Source organism: Micropterus salmoides, unplaced genomic scaffold, assembly GCF_014851395.1.
Source record: "Micropterus salmoides isolate LMB-PRFRI ecotype aquatic unplaced genomic scaffold, ASM1485139v1 Ms_hic_scaffold_15, whole genome shotgun sequence".
Taxonomy (NCBI): domain Eukaryota; kingdom Metazoa; phylum Chordata; class Actinopteri; order Centrarchiformes; family Centrarchidae; genus Micropterus; species Micropterus salmoides.
Window position 1 is genome coordinate 23,559,381 of NW_024040596.1, and position 21,281 is coordinate 23,580,661.

A 21,281-nucleotide genomic window follows, 5' to 3' on the forward strand; every position below is an offset into this window, starting at 1 on the left:
GAGAGACTGGAGACAATTTCTGTCTTCACTCTGGGCAGATGTAAGTTTTGGCGCGCACACACACACACACACACACACACACACACACACACACACACACACACACACACACACACAAATGAGATGGATTTCTAAGGATTTAAAGGCTTTGCCGGTTAAGAAGCATCAGCGTGTGTGTGTTGCATGAATGAGAAGGGAGGGAGATGTGTTTGTCTTAATGAATGAATGTCTGTCTCTCTCTCTCTCTCTCTCTCTCTCTCTCTCTCTCTCTCTGTCTGTCTCTGTCTGTCTCTGTGTGGGCTGTGTGTAAACTTTCACATGTTACCGATGCTGCTTACACACGGCTGAGCTCAATGATGGCAGAGAAGATATAAAACTTCAAGAACAAGAACAAGAGTCTGATTGAATCTACTCCGGATATCAACACACACTTTTATGAAGTAAGTAAGCGTTTTAATTAGTTATCCAGCACTGCATGTTTTTTGACACTGCACTGAACTGTAAAGCTACACGATATGTTTATTTAAAGTTTGTTTGTGACTACTTCCAGTTAACTTGGTGTCTGATGTACCTTAGGTAATGTATGGAAATAAAAGTATGTTTATATAGTATACTTTAAACATGTAGTATACTTTAAACAGGTGTATTAATCTATATCTTTAAATTAACAGTGGGATTAATGGCTATGCGTAATGTGAAAGGGGTCGTTCACAGTCAGCAGAAGTTAAACCAGGCTTCAACATAATCCTTGCTGTCAAAGGACGACCGTTAAAGTGCTTGATATGGTTGTGAATGGAGACTGGTGGTTTTTAACAGAGTAATGTTACTGAATTACTGCTGTTTCTTGTTAAACAAAAGGGATCTTAGTCTTAGTTTTTTTTTTTTAAATAGTCTATGTCTGTAGAGTTCCTTTCCATAATGTTGTCAAATACACTAAAAACAATCTGAGTTGGAGTGGCAAAAACAAGTACTTTCAATGGACGTACTGTGACGGTGACCAATTATGGAAGTCTTTATGGGACTTTTATTATTTGTAACCCACAGAAGACAATCCACAAATATGTACCATGATCCAAATATTTCACTATGTGTGAAATCATATCCACAAAAATAGGGAGCAATAGGTCTGCAACAGGTTTTGCACATTTGTGAATCGCTTCCTGTCAATTTGTGGGTCACTTTACATTTGTGACTTCTCTTCTATTTAGTTGTGGAATTTTGTCCGCTATGTACCGTGGAAATCTGTCTGGAAAAAAATCCTGTTAATGTGTCTGTCCTTAAAAATGATTGCTTTGAAATATGCATATAATTAACATACATGTGTGCTGTGAATCCAAACCTCTGGCTAAAGATTTTCTTAATCTTATTGACTCTGGATCTTGTGCTGTCGTATAGTTTATGTGTAACCATAAGTGAAATATGTGACACATGCATTTCAGACCATCTACCTGTCTTATTCACTGTGGCTCTCTCCTGTTCGGAGATTTCTACCTGTGCTCCTGCACGCAGTGTGATTGCAATTAACCCTTTAAATGCCTCTCAGTTTTCTGCTGCTTTTAAAAACTCATTGTTGTACAATCTTGATGGCTGCAACCTCTGTGTTGAGGAATTCACCTACCAACTGATTGTACTTGCACTGAGATATTGAACTGTGTTGCTCTGCTGAGGGAAAACCACTTTCAGAACCTTGGCTGAATGATACTACCTGCTCTCTCAGACGTGCCTGTAGAATAGCTGAGAGAAAGTGGAAAAAGGACAAACTTCAAGTCTCATTTGAAACATTGCGGAATACATTATCTAAATACCACAAAGCAGAAATCTGCTAAAACAAAATTTTTATCCCATGTAGTAGCAAGTAACAGCCAGAGGCCTGAGGTTCTTTTCGATGTTTTTAACTCTCTTGTTAACCCTCGCAAATCAGACTGTGTTGTGCCATCTGCAATTTTATGTGAAAACTTGCCGGTCTTAGCTTTTCACCAACTACATTTACCAGTGACCCCTCTGTTCCGCCTGTCTGCCCAGCTGTCTTCCCGCAGTTTGAGCTCGAGCTGTCTTTCTGACATAGTTAAACAACTACGTCCTGCAAACTGCCCCCTTGACAGTATTCCAGCACGCTTTTTGAAAGATGTTTTTAACACTGTTGGATCAAGCATTGTTGCCTTGGTTAATATATCTCTCAGCTCAGGGTGTGTTCCAGCTGCTTTCAAACACGCAGTTGTGCAACCACGTTTAAAAAAGAAGAATCTGGATACTTCCAACCTCTCTAATTTTAGACTTATCTTTAAGCCCCGTCACAGTACTGAAACTGCCCTTTAAGAGTTTTTAATCATCTCCTTTTAGCTGTTGACTCTGGAAACTCTGCTGTTTTAGTGCTTTTAGATTTGACTGCAGCCTTTGATGTGGTTAACCACTCTATTTTCTTATCCCAACTCGAACAGTGTGTCAGCATTAAGGGCACAGTCCTCAAATGGTTCAAATCATATCTGGCGGACAGAAGTTTCTCTGTTCAACTCCTTAAATTTTCTTCATCTGCTGCCCCTCTTTCTTGTGGGGTCCCCCAAGGGTCCATATTGGTTTTTTTTCACTGTACATGCTGCCATTGGGGTCTATTTTCAAAAAACACTATCTCCTTTCATTGCTTTGCAGACGATATACAAATCTATTTACACGTAAAATCTAATGATAAAGGTGCAACTCAGTCGTTGCTCAACTGCCTGAGAGATCTTAAAATATGGTTGAATCAGAACTTTCTCTGTCTGAATGCAAGTAAGACTGAGATTGTTGTGTTCAGTCGACCTGGGGATTTAAGTGCTTGTGTAGATGTGTGATCTTCGACAGTGCTTTTAAACAGATTAGTTCTGTAGTAAAACCCAGTTTCTTTCAGCTGAGTGTTGGCCAAAGTCCTACCTGCCACGCAAAGACTTTGAAAGAGCAATCCTTGCATTTATGACGTCTTGACTAGACTACTGTAATTCTTTGTATGTTGGAGTGGATCAGTTGTTTCTCCATCGGTTACAGTTAGTCCAGAATGCAGCAGCTCGACTTCTAACTAGAACTAAGCGTGAGCACATTACCCCTGTTTTAGCCTTGCTCCACTGGCTTCCTGTCCTCTTTAGGATTGATTTTATTGCTTGTCTTTAAAATTTTAAATGGGTTGGCACCTTCTTATTTATCAGAACTTTTACATATACACACTCCGGTCAAAGCACTGAGGTCATCCAATCAGATGCTCCTCAATGTCCCACATCCAGGCTAAAAACTAAAGGTGACCGAACCTTCTCAGTAGCTGCTCCTAATCTTTGGAACACTTTACCTGTTGAAATAAGAAATGCCTCTTTTTGGCATAGGACCACAAGGCCCAAGACATTCTAGGTTCAAATGCAGCCTGTTGCATTTCATCTCTATCTATACTGCTAATTACCATTTAGTTTTTCTACTGACAATGGCAAAATACCAAAGAATTATATACAAGAAGAATAAAAATACAAACTACCAAGCAGGTTAATAATCTCCCATCCTCCAACATAGCGATATGATGTCCCTTTTAACATGATTAAGTCTTCTAACATCCGGCACAAGGCTTGTGATAAGAACTTCCTATGAGACTTATTTTGAAACTGTCAAGATACACATCTTGTAGGGGCGACGGAGAGGGATCTCAGGGGCAGTTTCAGAAAGCAGCACTGTGGTTGAAGTTTCCTGCAGGACTGACAGTGCATGAATAAGACTATTTATACAGTATGTGACACATGCCACGTTAGTTATTTAAGAAGAAGCAGAACAATGTGGTTGAATCTTGAATGTACTCTTTTTCTCAGCAAATGGATGTTTCCCGACTTCTCTTCTTCATCTTCATGGTGATAACTACAGCTGAATGTTCAGGTAGGGTATACATTATGATTAAGAATGCAAGGAAACAGTGCAACAATGGATGTGTTAATGCAGCTCTAAGAGGTTGTCCCCATTGACCCAGACTGCGTGAGTGCTGAAGTGCACATATAGTGGAGGGCCCTTTTAATTGCCAGCACTGTCAAATATATTAATGGAGGGTAGTAGCCTGAATATACTGAATGCTATTACTACTACTTTTACTACGTCACCATATTTGGAGGAGACAAAGCCAGAAAATATTAGTCATGAATTTTATCTTGTCTGTATCTATGTTTTGATGGCTTTATATTGCATAGAAACAGGAATCTCATTACCCTTACAGATAACACCTAAAGGCTGGTGATGTTTCCTTATTGTGAACAAATTCCAACAATGAACAATGAATCTAACAAACAAGAGTTGCCTTTGTGGTCAAAGCCCATGACAGAGTTCCACTGTAGTCCAAAAACACATTCAAAACACATCAGTGACTGTTTCAATGCTGAACACACATTCAATGTTCTGTGTAACTCCTACATAATTTTTTTTGTTTGATAAACTTAAGTAAATTAGTGGGTATTTTCGAGGTTTACAACTGAACACTATCTATTTTCCATGTAAGTGGTATAACCAAATTAAGTAATAATTCCTCTTAACTTCTTAGGAAATAGCAGAACACCAAAAATAGGCTTGAGGTTAAGTGCCACACATGGACTGGAAAGGATATGGTATAGAACAATGTCATTCTTATTAAATACAGCACAAATCTAAATACAATAGCACTAAATATAGTTAATACATGTCTATTCTATCTGTATCTACATGTTAATGTCACTATTTCTGCTAGGTCCCCATGTAAATGGGAATAACAATGGGATCTTAAATGGTTATATTATTATTATCTCCACTGATATATACAGTGTGTGTGTGTGCGCGCGCGTATATATATATATATATATATATATATATATATATATATATATACACATACACAACAAACAATTGAACAGGTGTATCTAATAATGTGTGTATATATAAATATATGTACACACTCACTGTAAAATTTCAATTAAAAACCTAGGGTTAGAACAAGAAAAATGCAATTAGGAGCTAACCTGTAAGGTTTACGGTTTATATAATTGTATGTATAATCACCACCACCATTATCACGATCATCTTCTCATTTTCTTAATTTTCAGAGACAGACAAGTCCCAATGTATGGACTCTGACAAGGAGTCATTCAACCTTCTTGAAGGTGAAGCATTTTATTTTCTGCACCTGGATCTGCCTGACAACAACTTCACTGATGAAGAATTCAAATGGTACAAAAATACCTCCAGTTTCACAGACAACTCCAGTATTGAGGAAATCTCTACTAACGACAGTGAGCCGGTACATTACCACGGTGGCGCATTATTTTTCTTAAACCTCCTCTCTGAGAATTCTGGCTTTTACACTGCCCGGTAAGAATACTTGTCTGTTGATGTCTCTAAAATAATAAGTTAATTTGGATTATTTTCCTTATTTTTATCATTAAAAATAAGATCAAATTCATGTGATGCAACTCTTTTCAACATACTATAATTTTCCTACTGAGAACTTTTGCTAATTTTCTAGGCACGTAAAACCATCAGGAGAGTGTCATCGCTATCATGTACGAATTTACGTCGTCAAAACTAAAAATGACTCAGCACTGCTTTATGGACAAATCAATAACTCTGACGAGAACAAAAGGGTCCCATGTCCAAAACCTGTCATGGATATATGTGAAATTATGAAAGGAGAATTCACCTGGTACAAGGTATGACTTGTGACACCTGAATAATAGTGAATAACAATTGCGTTTTCCTAAACTGTAAACCTGTTATGTGACTACTTAAAATGAAATTGTATGTAAGTAAAAGCTTTTGGAAAGTTGATAATCTATTGTAATAATAACAGTAGCAGATACTCTGCAGTTCTGGTGCACAACATAGGGGTGAGCAGGTAGGATAAAAATGAGTGAAAAATAGTAATAGTGCCACTTTCATCAATCATTGTGTATTTGTATTGCTAAATATACCTCTCTGCTGATGCTGCACACACACATTTTCTACATTATAAGATATTTAATTTGGCAGCATGTGACCAAGACACACAGAAAGACTTCTGTCTCCATGTCCTCACTCGTCTGGGGGAGAAAATGATAGAGATAATGGTGGTGATGATATAGTCCGTTCTCAGAATGTCTGAGGAAATGACAGTTTCATATTAGTTTGCTTACAGGAAATTATCAGCAAACAAAGGGACACGTAAAGCTTTACTTAACGTTGTTTTAGAAGGCCAAACATATTGTAAAGTAATCTATAATTATACATAATAATTTTATATATTTTGGACTAAATGTTGTCTTTTTTTATGCGCATTATTCAGTTCAGTTCAACATGCTATACTGACATGAATGCTAAGAAAATTATTGCCAAGGCCTCAGTACATTACATAAAATGTTATTTTCCAACTTTTTGATTTTACAATGTTTGTATTTTTACTGGATAGCATCATACTCCCTTGTCTTGTTTCCAAATTCCTTTCATAGTCCTCTTCAAATTATCTTGCCCCTCCTTCGTTTCCGGCTGCAGGACTTCGTTTTTCTTGAAGGTGACAATAAAGCTGACCTGAGGATTAACAATGCAACCAAAGTTCACGAGGGCATCTACACTTGCACTTGTACCTGGACACACAATCACAAGGTGTACAACTCGTCAGGCTCCAGGAGGTTAATAGTTAAAGGTAAGAGAGAGTTATAGGTTTTTATGGGCCTTTGGTTGGGATAGTGGGAAGGGAAAGGAGTACAGGAGATCAGCTTGTTAGTCAAGTTACCTGATGGCATATAGACCAAAATCATCCATGTTTTTCTTGGTAGATGGTTCATGCCACCCACTAATGCTAAGACTTTACTTACAGTACAGGACACAAACCTAATTCAGGATTTGAATCAGAATTTCAGCATTTAAAAACTTGTCTGTTTAAGTTTTATTGTAATGACCTGTAGATAAAAGCACCTTTAATAATGAAACCTCATTATTAAAGGTTTTGATTTACAGTGGTATACATTCTCCACCACACAGTAAATATGAAACCGCAAATTTAACACCCTCAGAGTTAAAAGTAACACTCACCCAGGGTTTATATGGGAACCACTAATAAAGTGTAAAATTAACACTTTCGAATGAGTTAATAGTGTAAACACTATGACAGTGTTAACCAACAAACTCTTATAGTGTAAATTATTAACACCACAACTGATGACAGTAACACTATGTTGGTGTTCAAAGTTCACTTTTAGACACTTATGGAGTAACTGTTCAACACTGCCCCCAGTGATCAGTTAACACCCAACTAAAATGTTTACATGGTTTAATTTTCAAAAAACACCATATTTTTCTCATACTGCACATTGCTTTTCACCCTATGTGTTGTACGCTCTGCTCTTGAGCTACAGAGTGATGGATCTTACTTGTACCAAATCTTTGTTGGGAGTTGCACATGCGCAGTTCCCAGGTAAGGACTCCTAGCAAATCAGAAGCAGAGAAGGGCGGGTCGTAAGAAACAAGGTAGTGTGATTTTTATATACAGTCTATGAGTGTGATCCAAATCAAAGCCGCTTCAGACTGAGACCGTAACCTAGCAGATGGTCCATCAGATGGAACATCATCGTTCCACATCTTACAATAAACCGCTACAAAAATCACCATATTTCAACTCAATTTTACATAAAAATCGACCGAACAATTTGAACGTTTGCGCAGTAGCTTTCACATCAGGTGTAACATTACCATTTTATTGTAACTAATAACTTTAGCTGTGTTAGCCAACATTTACAACAACTCCGCACTTGAACTGTCTTGTCTGTGAAGTTACATTGCTGTATTTATTTTAAATATAATTCACAACCAATAAAGCATACTTACAGGTTGTGATTGTGAATTTCCAGGCCCAAATAGAGTCGCAGTTGCATCATCTTTTAGGACTAAATGTTGAACTGTTGCCGGTGTTCTGACGATCTATGCTGCCTTGCCGAAAAATGCTACCATAGCGCAAATCGATAGACTCGACTCTACTCGGCCCTGCTCCGTTTTCCATTGCAGGTAGTACCCAGAGATAGCACGTAGCTTGTTGTCATAGCGACACCACACACAACTGCCACGACATAATGTTCAATGCGACACACACACCAGCGATCTGCACAGCTTTCTCTTTTTTAAGTTAAAACGTTTCAACATTCCTCAGAATGTAAAGACAGATAAGCGGTATGAAAACTTCCAGCTGTGTTTTCCTCTGCCGTTGTTGCTGCAGCGGTCTGTGTGACGGCGGGAGCAGAGGGCTCTGTGAGCGGGCGGCTGGCTGGCCTCACACGCTCCTCCTGCGGGTTGTCTCAGGCTTCCCCCGCAGCCACTTGCTGAGCTCCTCAACGCCGACAATATTCAAGCACATTTTTATTCCGCCATCACTCCTCGTAAAACTGTCAATATTAGAAATCTACACAGCTGATTTCTCACCTTAAAACTTCTCAGAAGTGGATTTAGTGATGAAATTCCATATGAAAATTGCAAAATATAAAACTTTATGTTGCTGGCCTCTGTCTGGCGCACGTGATGATGACGCAGTGAATAGTGAATATTCTCTCTTTCACTGTGACGTCACAAGTAAAGAAAGTGAAGGGCTGGACTATAAACGAACTGTTTTCAAGCCGTTCGGAGCAGAGCTTTCTGTGGGAGATGGGAACTCCCTTTGGGCTGGTCTTTGGGCTTTTTCACTTTGCAAACCTGTTGCATGCACAAAAAAGATATATAACTCAATAAAGGAGTGGGGGAAAGCCAAAAAGCATTATACCACCTCTTTAACAAAAGCTTCACTTTTAAATTTGACAAGAAACAGAGAACAACAACGCCCTGTACAATGACCTTGTGCAATACTACTCAGAACACGAGGTAGCTCTCTTGCTTGCCCTAAATAATGCAGCTGTCTGGCACAACATAGAAAAATGAGTCTGTACCATATAACATTTGGACATCAAAGGGCTTAAAGTATCTCAAATCATGAGGTGTAACAACTGAAACATTATGCACATTGTCAACAACAAGAAATGCATGAAAATGCTCTACAAATGTAGTCTCAGTTTCCGATACCAAAAAATGGACTTCATTTCTCAGAAAGATGCAAACAATCTTATTGAAAACTGGCATCTCATGAACAAAATCTGTGGAAACATCAAGACCAGTATGATATTCAATACCATTGTGTTTAACCCAAGATGTGACACTTATCTCATCTGATATATCCATTTGAAAATGCTCTGAAATCAAGTCACCATTTTCAACATCAGTCAGTATTTTTGATTTGAAGGCCCCGACTCAATACCTTTGGCAGACAATGATTCCCAATGATAGGCAACAGCTATTTGGTGTTTCTTTGCAAGGGATTTAGTTATGTTCTTAAAGTTTTTTATGCTAGACTTAAAGAATTTATGTTTTGCTTCATATCTTATACTCCAAACATGTACTAAAGGACCAATTTGGCGTATACACTTGGGATAATGGATCATGAAGTAATGCTTTGGGATCAAATTATTTTGAGGATACAAATCTGTAAATAACCTGTGATGTTATTCAATAACATGTTTTAAATATACGGTCATTCCCTCTGTAATACATGGTGAAAATACAGTGTTTACAATGTGCAACAAAAGTAACAACAAATGCCAATGTGTGTCACCTTCTGGGACAACGTCACCGAAGATTAGTGGGAGGTTCGGAATAAGGCATAAGGTTTGACTGGCATCAAACCCAATACCACTGCCAGTACAAAACATGTTTATGCGTGTTGGACGATTCTTTGTATCCATGAAGCGATTGAATGAATATTCGCGTTGGAGAATTTTTTCATTACAAATAAAGGTCATACTGTGCAACATCTTCAAAGATATCATGCATGATGTCGAACACAAAGTTATCTGATACATTTAAGTATGACGTAGGAATTGAGAATACTATTGCGTTTGATCCCAAAACAAGAATTTTCACTTGGATTCGCCAAGATAACTGTAATGCTCCTCATTGGTTAATTTAGTGCGTAACATCACAGGTGGATCATTTTCACTAAACTAAGGACTAAGTATTTTGTCTTGGGAATGAAACAAAGAAATGAGATGGATATTCATCAGGGATGAATTGATGAGTGTAAAATGAGTGTAAAATATAAACATCGAAGCTTATGAATTCCTTGTTTTGACCCGAGTGGATTTGATGTTTCAAAGTCATCGTTATAAACTTGAATTTGTAACGAATTTAGGGATTTTGAATTCAATGGGTGATGTCGGTTGTATTTTCCATTACAGAAATCCTGATACAAGTTACTAAGAGCAGCAGATTTATTAATTTGACAACACACTTCCTTATTCTTGAAAATAAACTCCAATGTTTTTAACAGGGGTACATAAATGAAAGTGTCATTCACTGGTACCTGCTCATATACTCCAGATACTTTGTTTCTCTTTGAATCATATCTCACTCCTAAGTGAATTTCTACAGGTTCAACACCACCCAATTTCTCACTAAAATACTTTGTTCATTTTGAGTTTGTTTAACTCAATGGATTGAAAGTATTGCTGAAGACTTCTTCACTGCACTTCTACTGAGATTATCAGCAGGCACTGCACTTAACAGTTGTTCTTTAAGATTTGCATGAACTTCATTGACATACTCCTCCGTGCTTTCAACAATGGATAACACCACATTGTTGGCAACACCACTGCCCTGTAACTGAAGCGCACATATCTTTTGCGTGGTCTTTCGACATTTGAGATGTTGAAGGTTGACTGATCACATCTAGGTCCATGTCACAGGAATCTTCTTGTGAGCTCTGGTCACCTAAGTCTGACTGATGCGCTGTTTGCACATTAACAGTACTATGACAACAATTTAAATGCTTTCTAAAACCTGCATAACTTTTAAACTGCAATGAACATCCTTCTTGAGCACAATCCAACCATCCAACCATCCATCCATCCATCCATCCATCCATCCCTCCATCGTCACCCACTTATCCTGCGAACAGGGTCGCAGAGGGCTGGAGCCAATCCTAGCTGACGTCGGGCGAAAGGCAGGTTACACCCTGGACAGGTCACCAGTCCATCGCAGGGCCACACATAGACAGACAACCACTCACATCCACACCTAAGGACAATTTAGGGTCACCAATTAACCTAACCTGCATTGGAGGGAGGGAAGAAGCCGGAGCACCCGGAGAGAACCCATGCGGACATAGGGAGAACAGGCAAACTCCACACAGAAAGGCCGGGGGAACCTCCTACTGCATGACTGTGGGAAAAATTACATATCAAAGTTCTCTTTTTTGTAGGCTAAGGTGGTAGGATGTGCAGGAGCAGCAGGAAAGATGCCATATCACTGTCCCACTCTGTAAGAATAAAAAAAGTCCCTTTTGAAACTTAAGGGGCTTTCACACCTGAAAGTCCGCACGAAGGTCCGAACCAAAGTTCATGTTTTCGTACATTCAGTCAGTTTTATTTTGGTGAGGAGAAGAGAGCAAGCAATCCTTCTGCACTTCTGTTTGAGGAGAGACCAAAGGCGCGAGTGGCAGAGATTTATTATTGTGCCCTTATTTTAGAGTATTTCTCGTTCTATTTGTTTCTATTGGGTTTACACGGGAACTGCCAAACGTTCTGTACATGGTCTGAAAGTCCGAACCATCCCAAAAATGCTTTCACACTAGAAACAAACTGAACTATGTTTCAATTTGATCCAGATCGAGATTACCTCTTTTCGTCATACCAAATTTCTTCTGTTTGGTTCGGATCTAACTCAAAAGTCCGAAAGTCTGGACCAAAGGAGGTAGGTGTGAAAACCCCCTTAATTTCCAGGCCACTTAATCTACTGTCCCTAATTCTCTCTGGGTATCTGGGCACAAAGAAACATCTTAATTTATCAGCTTGTGATAAGTCATCATAAGTACCATGTATGACATGATGCATTGAAAATCATTTCATCTGCCTTTAACTGAATACCTGGGATATCCTCTGAAGATTCATCATTGTACTGATTCCTGGCAGACTTCACCAAACTCTGGAGCACTGGAGTGGTAGTACGACTCTCTGCTTCTCTGATCACCTTTTCTTTGTAGGCTATATACCACTTCTCAAGCAGTTTGGCAGCTGTTTCCGGTCCAAAGAGCAGGCTAAAATCTTGACATATCTGCAACAACAGAGAAATGAAAGAACATTTTTGGTTGCAATCACATGCCATACTTACATCTATGAACTGTGGTTACAGAACAGGATGCAAATACTTATCAGACCTTTAGTGTCCAGCAGTCTTGGAACCACAGAGTACGGTGTGTGATTCATTAGGATTGTGGATGGATGAGATGCTGTCTGTACTCATGGGTCACTGATGTGGTTCATCAAGGATATGACCTCTTTACACCGCTCTTCATCCAACTGACCACTTATCTAAGGCAGCTCCCTCTCATTTCTTGGACCACCTCCTCCCGTTGTCTGCGTTTTCAGTTCCTTGGACAAAGGTTTTGTCTTTCTCTGAATTGTCTTGAGTCACCATGCCAGAAATCCAGAGCTGCTTTGGCTGTTGTAAAAATGTTCCTTACCAAGGACAGAGACATAAATTAACTTCGCTATCAGCAAATAGAAGGAGTCCCATGTAACAATGTGTAGTAGTAGTAGTATAGTATAAATAAAAGTCAGGCATTAGTTTTAGGGTTATTCTGAAACAGACAGTCAATAGAATTAGAGGGTATGCACTGACACTACTTGACACTTTTTTGTGATACCACCCCTCCTCACAGAGTGGCTACACAAAGTGGCTATGGTTTCTACGAAACAGCAGAGCTGTGAACTTAAGCTCTTTCTACACGTTTACCCTACACACAGGTTATTGATATAGTAATGTATTTTTATTCGCTAAGGTTTTATTGCACGTACTTACAGTAATGAGCGTACCTGTCGTCAACTCAAGTATCGTTAGTCTGGAGCTAACGTTAACTTGAATTCACGGTCTCCACCGTGACGGAGCGGCATTTGAGTCTCTCTGCTGGCCTGCTGGCTGTGTGTGTGTGTGTGTGTGTGTGTATCTATGTAGGTGCCGAAAGAGAGTAGCGAGGCTGCAGCTTCCTTATAAACTGTCTCAGTCTGGTACCTACACCGGCCCGTTTAATACCGTGTTTCGGCCCCATCAATAAAAAACATTAGTTTTCTTATCCAACACGTTTCAAGTTAAATCAGATTTGACGCTTGAGACATAAAGTTATAGGACCCGCTAGTCTCGATAGCAGTATCGATAAGCTTGGACCTTATTGATTTTCGGGTTTCGAGAAATTTTGGAAACGGGTCCCTGGTAAAAGGTTATTGATCCCCATCCCTACTGATTTAACTATGATGTTACAAGGGTTTCCAACATTAATGTTATATGCACAATATACAGAATTAACGTAAGCCACTGCCCAGAAATAGTAACGTTAAACTTGCATCTGCAGTTCAATAAAAACGCTGCTTTGAAAGAAATGTTCAACTGTAAGTTAACCTTACCGTTAGATGAAACATTTTTTTAAATATCTTGTTAACTATACATTATCACGGTCTGTGTACGTTTTGATAGTTTGTTTTTTCGTTTGGATCATGAAACGAACAAACGGGAAAACCACCTTTTTCTTTTTGCCGTTTCAAACCAAAAACGAAGAAATGGAAAAAAAGAGCCAATCTCCCGTTTTTGGTTTCTGAATCCAAACGACAAAATCTAATTCAAATAGTCCAAACAAAGGCAGAAACCAGAAACAGGCCGTTTTTTGAATTTTCGAAAAATCTAATTTTTAAATCAAAACAAACAAAAAAATAATTCAGCACAATGTCTCGTTTTCCTTTCTTACTGACAAAACAAATTTATTACTCAATATTTCCTTTCATTGGTGGATTGGTGGACTTTATCAACCCCTGGCTTCTGATTGGATAGTGTGCTCTCTCAGTTATGTCTGTGCTTCAGGCTACTCTTCAAAATTAAGGTTCTCCCAAAGAATTTCCATTACTGCTGTGGCTCTCCCTCTTTGCCTTAAGACGATGCAATGTCTCCACAAAAATATACACTTAGATGACAGTTTATTAGCGAAAATTAAATAATGCATTAAATCCCCCTTCATGCTTAAGAGATTAACAGTTTATGAGAGGTAGCGATTCAACTGTATGGTCAGTTTGGAGCATGTAGCCTAGTTTGTGGTGCTGTTAAACTGTAATGAATTGAACAAAAGGTGTTTCTGTTATTTATTCTAGCCTCACAAGGCTTATTTTAGTAAATACTGTGGACAGTAAAGTGTTCTCAATTTTATAAAGATCGATGGCATCGAACCAACAGCAAGCACACAAAAAGGATTTATAATAAATGACCAGCAGGTGTCGCACTGCACCTCCCTCAGCTGTGATCACGTGGAGCCACTTGAGAAAACAGCTCCACTGAATTTATTCTGCAGTGTTTAAAGACTCATCACACCTGGTCTAGTTGGGCTTAGTTGTATGTCTACTCAAGACTGCTGACATTTGAACAAATTTCTGAGTAAGTGAAAGGGGTTTTGCACCTTTGTAGCCATAGAATATTATATTATTATAATTGTGTCTGAAGCTTCTATCCATCCATACCGTAGCCTATATGTGATGTGATTTTCAAAAATAGCCTTGATGGCAGATGCAAGCCAATAAGACTAAATAGCCGTATCATATTTTATTATCAATTACTATTCCCCAGGTTTTATCGAATTTGCAAATAAAACAGCTGGCTCATGTAAACATGACGCCAATGTAACCCCTAGTTGCTCCAGAGGCGTGCAACCTCTGACATATATAGCCACATATAGTAAGTCGCTTTGGATAAAAGTGTCAGCTAAATGAATAAATGTAAATGTAATGAACATAAAGCCAAAAACAGAGAACGTGATAAAATATGATCTACTCCACTGTGTCAAAACAGCAACCAGCTTTTGTTAAGTTTTAATAAACCACCATCAGGTAGTTGCCTAATAACATACGTACACTCCTGTGACCACTTTTCCCCTTGTAACCATAGCAAGCGCATTAGACTACTGAATCCCCTCTGTGAGTGTACGTATTATGATGGAGAACCCAAATGCCAGTGCACCAGAGATGAAAAATGGCGAAGGGGCAAATCTTTATATACACAGGGTCCTTCACGGTGTGAAGCGCATAGCGCAGTTACCTTTGGGGCGTGTCCAACTCCAATTTTGCTAGTTTGACGGCAGAAATAATTGTCTTGGTGCCGGGTGCATGGTTCAAAAGAGTTGTACTTAGTCTGTGAATAAGTCATGGGTGTGTAGGGCATAACATGCAATACGCCAATCAGTGTCATCTACCTTTTAAAGCCAGGTGCGCTTGTACTTTGGCATTGCTATTATAATAGCGTATGAATTGCTCATTGTGAAAATGAAAAAACAATTGACTTATTGAATTGCAGACTCACAGCAGAGAGAAGATATGGAAATAGCGTAAGTGTGGACGTGATATAAAAACCACCTCTGATGATGAAGCCTCTGTTGCTCTGTAGTTTATCAGTGAAGTGTCGGAACTCCAGCCTGTTGACAGACAGATGCTGTCTCCTCTATGAAACATCTGGATTCTCACTGCGCTGCATTTAAATTGTGATCCGGTTGTGGGTCACATCTCCCACACTGGTTTCTTTATTTTGTGTTTTATTGATGTATCAGTGTTTTCTTTAACGATTTATGTTGTACCCCTGGCCTGGTGGATGTCAGGGTGTGTGTGTGTGTCCTTAAATTCTGTATGCAGAAACAATGAGGCAGAAACTTTAGCTCGCATTCAGCTCAACTGCAGTATTTAAGCTGCTTCAACAAAAAAGGAATTAACGTTAGACTCGCTGTAATAATAAAACAAATTAGCATGTTGTAGCATCAGGTATTTCACAGTACTTTCAAATATGTAAGACATCACCATATCTTCAGAAAATACTAAAGTAATGATAACATACACTCACCTAAAGGATTATTAGGAACACCTGTTCATTTTATTATCTAATCAACCAATCACATGGCAGTTGCTTCAATGCATTTAGGGGTGTGGTCCTGGTCAAGACAATCTCCTGAACTCCAAACTGAATGTCAGAATGGGAAAGAAAGGTGATTTAAGCAATTTTGAGCGTGGCATGGTTGTTGGTGCCGGTCTGAGTATTTCACAATCTGCTCAGTTACTGGGATTTTCACTCACAACCATTTCTAGTGTTTACAAAGAATGGTGTGAAAAGGGAAAAACATCCAGTATGCGGCAGTCCTGTGGGCGAAAATGCCTTGTTGATGCTAGAGGTCAGAGGAGAATGGGCCGACCGATTCAAGCTGATAGAAGAGCAACTTTGACTGAAATAACCACTCGTTACAACCGAGGTATGCAGCAAAGCATTTGTGAAGCCACAACACGCACAGCCTTGAGGCGGATGGGTTACAACAGCAGAAGACCCCACCGGGTACCACTCATCTCCACTACAAATAGGAAAAAGAGGCTACAATTTGCAAGAGCTCACCAAAATTGGACAATTGAAGACTGGAAAAATGTTGCCTGGCCTGATGAGTCTCGATTTCTGTTGAGACATTCAGATGGCAGAGTCAGAATTTGGCGTAAACAGAATGAGAACATGGATCCATCATGCCTTGTTGCCACTGTGCAGGCTGGTGGTGGTGGTGTAATGGTGTGGGGGATTTTTTCTTGGCACACTTTAGGCCCCTTAGTGCCAATTGGGCATCGTTTAAATGCCACGGCCTACCTGAGCATTGTTTCTGACCATGTCCATCCCTTTATGGCCACCATGTACCCATCCTCTGATGGCTACTTCCAGCAGGATAATGCACCATGTCACAAAGCTCCAATCATTTCAAATTCATTTCTTGAACATGACATTGAGTTCACTGTACTAAAATGGCCCCCACAGTCACCAGATCTCAACCCAGTAGAGCATCTTTGGGATGTGGTGGAACGGGAGCTTCGTGCCCTGGATGTGCATCCCACAAATCTCCATCAACTGCAAGATGCTATCCATCAATATGGGCCAACATTTCTAAAGAATGCTTTCAGCACCTTGTTGAATCAATGCCACGTAGAATTAAGGCAGTTCTGAAGGCGAAAGGGGGTCAAACACAGTACTAGTATGGTGATCCTAATAATCCTTTAGGTGAGTGTATAGCACAGCAAAATAAACAATATAAATGTCTGTACTTTTCGTTGTGCTTCAGTTGACTTGAATTACATATTAACCAGTAGAACAACAAAAAACTAACTTGTTCTCATTTGGTTATTGTAACTAACATTTTCCTAAGTTCGACACTTTCATCACGTTGCACCTCAAACACCAATATACAAGCTTACAGTGAGTAACTAATACATTTGCCGCTCATTGCAGTAATGTTACTAAGTTACACTTCTGTAACACATTTATAAAATTACTGTATTTCCATCACTTTTCAAGTCGAGTACAATGCTTACATACACAAGGAAACCGTTTTAACATAATGTGTTATACACACATTAGCACTGAATGCATTTTCAGATCAGTTAACAACACAAAACTAACTTAGACCATTAGCGTTTGTATTATACTGTGGGTTACTCATTAGCAACAGGTCCACTAGCCTAGCATGGCAGTGTATAGCTAAACATCACTATTTCACACATCACGGCAAAACAACTCAACTCTAAACATTGCAACTTCTCACTAAGGATTCAAAACACACTTATCCCTTATACTAGGGTACATGCATGCATTTTGAGGAACATTAACCCACCTGTATGCAGAAACAATGAGGCAGAAACTTTAGCTTGCGTTCAGCTGCAGTATTTGTTCACATGAAGTGGGAAGAAGTTCCTCCCACGCGCTATGCGCCACCTAGTGACCTCTTTAAGTATCGCCCCACCAAAGTACAATACAAATTTATATGCGTCTTTTCTTTTTTAAACACATTGTTTATTTTAGCAATAAATGGTAGTATAATGAACGGAACTAACTACTACTGTGAACACATTTTTTAACCCTTTACATTTACTTTCATGATCAGAGAGGCTGCTCGCGGTGATTTTAAACGTCATGTGCGCAAGTCACAACAAATATAGTGGGCTATTTGTGCAGCAAAAAATAAAAAGGCTGAAGTAATTAACTTGACATGACAGGGCAGATGAAACTCTGCAGAGGAACTAGAATTCCACTTTTAGATTCTGAAATAATTTAGATACTCTGATGGCGCTCAGGACTGATCAGGAGGACGGCTGCTTTACGTCAAACAGTTTCTCTGTATGAACCTGGACTGTGTGTGAGAGATTTTAGTTGTCATTTTTACACCAAACGCCCATGTTGTTTAAATAGCAAATTGTGCGCCCGTGGGAGTGTTAAAATAAGATGTGGTCACTCAGGCAAATTGTTGGCGCATTCCTATTTTGAAAACAGAAAGCGACTGTACCATTGACCAAATGGCAAGTCAACGGCACAGAATTTCACTGTTCGTTTTTGGTATTTTCGGGGCGCATTACTCTACTTTACGCACGAGGCACAGCAACATAACTTAATCTTAAAATCTCCCGACAAGTGACAGGATCGGTCAGGATCTAATGTTAATTGATGTTCTGCGTTCTTCTCCACATCTGAAAGGTCTGGCACACAGTCCAGTGAAACTGGAGTAAAGCAGCTCTCCTCCTGATCAATCCTGAGCCCCCACAGAGTGTCTAAATTATTTCAGAAGCTAAAAGTTGAATGCTCATACTTTGTGGAGAGTTTCCTCTGTCCTGTTATGTCAAGTTTATAACAATTTATTTTTGCTTCTTGAATGCCCCACAATATTTGTTGCGACTTTTTTGCATATGGAAACGTTTTAAATGACTGACAGCAGCCTCTCTAATCATAAAAATAAATCATTAAAGAAAACACTCATTCCGCAATAAAACACAAAATGATTAAATCACTGCAGGGGATAGATGTGACCCCCCGACCGGTTCATCATAGTATCTAATAATGCAGGGTAGTGAGGATCCAGATGTTTCATAGAGGAGACAGCATCTGTCTGTCTGTTAACAGACTCCAGTCTGCTTCACTGATAAACACAGAGCTGCAGAGGAAATTTGGCTTCATGAGACAGTTTTTATATCGCTATGAAACTGCTGATCAATCAGTCAATTTATGTTTTTATAATGCGTCATTCATCCGCTGATCAATCAGTCAATTTATGTTTTTATAATGCGTCATTCATCCGCTGTTATCAATTTGATCACATCACATTTTACAGATGGTGTTGGAACAGCTTAAATAACAGGACTCCTGGGAACTTCTTGACCGCACCTGGTTCCAAATCAAGGCACATATCATATCATCAACTCAGATTGACACATTTCAGTATACAGATCTCTTACTTATTCAACCAAGGTACAAACACAAACGACAATGTAGACTAATAGGCTACAATTATTATAATGATTACATTATTTACAATTAAAAGGGGGTGTGCCTTGACGTTCTCGTTTGATCATGTGGGAAACCTCTGCCGCAGACAGCGGCCGTTTTAATTGCAAATTTAGTGAAACCAGAACTAGCTTAATAATAAATTATGATATAGTTATTTAGTCTTATTGGGTGGCATCTCCCATCAAGGCTCATTTTTGAAAATCACATCAGGTACCGATATTGATGGATAGAGGCTAAGTGTACTAAAGGATAATCTGTGGCTACAAAAGTGCAAACCCCCTTTTTTTAACTCAGAAATTTGTTCAAATGTCAGCAGTCTTGAGTAGACATACAACTAAGCCCAACTAGACCAGGTGTGATGAGTCTTTAAACACTGCAGAATTAATTCAGTGGAGCTGTTTTCTCAAGTGGCTCCAGGTGGTCACAGCTGAGGGAGGTGCAGTGCGACACCTGCTGGTCATTTATTATAAATCCTTTTTGTGTGCTCGCTGTTGGTTCGATGCCATCGATCTTTACTGTCCACAGCATTTACTAAAATAAGCATAAATCTGTAATGCTAAATAACAGGAATACCTTTGTCTGTCAATCTCTTAATCATGAAGGCGGATTTATTGCATTATAATAATAAACTGTCATCTAAGTGTATATTTTTGTGTAGACATTGCATTGTCTTAAGGCAAAGAGGGAGAGCCACAGCAGTAATGGAAATTCTTTGAAGAATAGCCTTAAGTACAAATAAGTGATGGAGCACACTATCCAATCAGAAGCAAGGGGTTGATGAAGTCCCACCCACCAATGAAAGGAAATATTGAGTAATAAATTCGTATTCTTGTTTTGATAAAAAACAAAACAAAAAATTAAACTGAACGTTTCGGGCCAAAACTCAAAAAACGGAAAAACGGCCTTTTTCTGGCTTCTGCCTTAGTTAATTATACCAAAAAAACAAACTATCAAAACGTACACAGATCCCACAGTTTTTCTGTTTTAAACCCATAACGGAAAACAAAGGAGCTGCATTGGTGCTATCCCCACAACCCGTTCTCACTCCCGACTCCTCACATAGGTCTCTGGCATGCAAGGCTTATTTATGGTCAAGTCTGATCTGAAGCAGCTGGTTATGTTCAACTGTAACTAATAGATGCTATCAAGCTGATATACAGTAGAACAACATAGTGTTTCTGAGGGCCTTGCCTGACTGATTACTGCACAAAAACACAACTTTATTCGCTGATTTTGGTGAAACTGGATTGCTAAAGTTAGCGCTAGCTGCACGGCTAACTGTGCTGCTACTAACTGCTGTTAGTTATTAGCTTTCAAACGCTACCACGGTGCTCAGAGCTCCCTCAGAGCACCACGTGCATAAATCCGTTGTGTTAGGACCACGTTGAATTAAGGATATAACACTGGAGTGTGACCATTGTCAAATGTCCTATAGAAGAGAACTGATATTTTGTTTTGTTTTTGCTTCCCTACAGATCGAGTTATTCACCGTGACCCAGAAATCCTCTCCGCACTAGGCGAGCAGTATGCTGATGAAGGTAGGAAAACTTCACCTAATAATAACAGCACAGTGCTGTCGTTACTCTAAATACAACAATTATTTTATGTACTCAACCGCTCACTGCAATGCAGAATTATTTCCCAGGTGTGTATGTGTATGTATATCTATATAGATAACCGATATATTGTTTTATTTTATTCATTTTATTTACTTTATTAATTTTATCCCTTAAGTTCTCTGTGTTTGTAGCATGAAGGCCCTACAAACTCTCACTTCATTGTACAACCTTGTGTTGTCTAATGATAAACTACCTTAATTCCTTGATACATCAGTACCATAGTGTGTGTCCATGATTGTGTGTTGGCTAATTTTCATGTTGCAGATTCAGTGT

General features: G+C 39.1%; 1 protein-coding gene and 1 long non-coding RNA gene across 2 annotated transcripts in view; one reads left to right on the forward strand and one right to left on the reverse strand.

Annotated features, from left to right (window-relative positions):
• The first annotated feature begins 286 nt into the window (after positions 1 to 286).
• il1rl1 (interleukin 1 receptor-like 1) overlaps positions 287 to 21,281 on the forward strand; it is a 31,164-nt gene continuing 10,169 nt past the window's right edge. Inside the window, exons 1-6 of the mRNA XM_038721147.1 lie at positions 287 to 440; positions 3,819 to 3,882; positions 5,070 to 5,334; positions 5,489 to 5,672; positions 6,490 to 6,640; positions 20,865 to 20,927. Of these exons, the coding sequence (XP_038577075.1) occupies positions 3,822 to 3,882; positions 5,070 to 5,334; positions 5,489 to 5,672; positions 6,490 to 6,640; positions 20,865 to 20,927 (724 nt within the window). The 5' untranslated portion in view covers positions 287 to 440; positions 3,819 to 3,821. The remainder of the gene's footprint in view (positions 441 to 3,818; positions 3,883 to 5,069; positions 5,335 to 5,488; positions 5,673 to 6,489; positions 6,641 to 20,864; positions 20,928 to 21,281) is intronic.
• On the reverse strand, positions 11,066 to 12,964 carry LOC119904458. The gene is made up of 3 exons (XR_005444701.1): positions 12,224 to 12,964; positions 11,934 to 12,120; positions 11,066 to 11,229 (listed from the first exon to the last, which is right to left on the reverse strand). It is a non-coding gene; the product is annotated as an uncharacterized LOC119904458 (long non-coding RNA).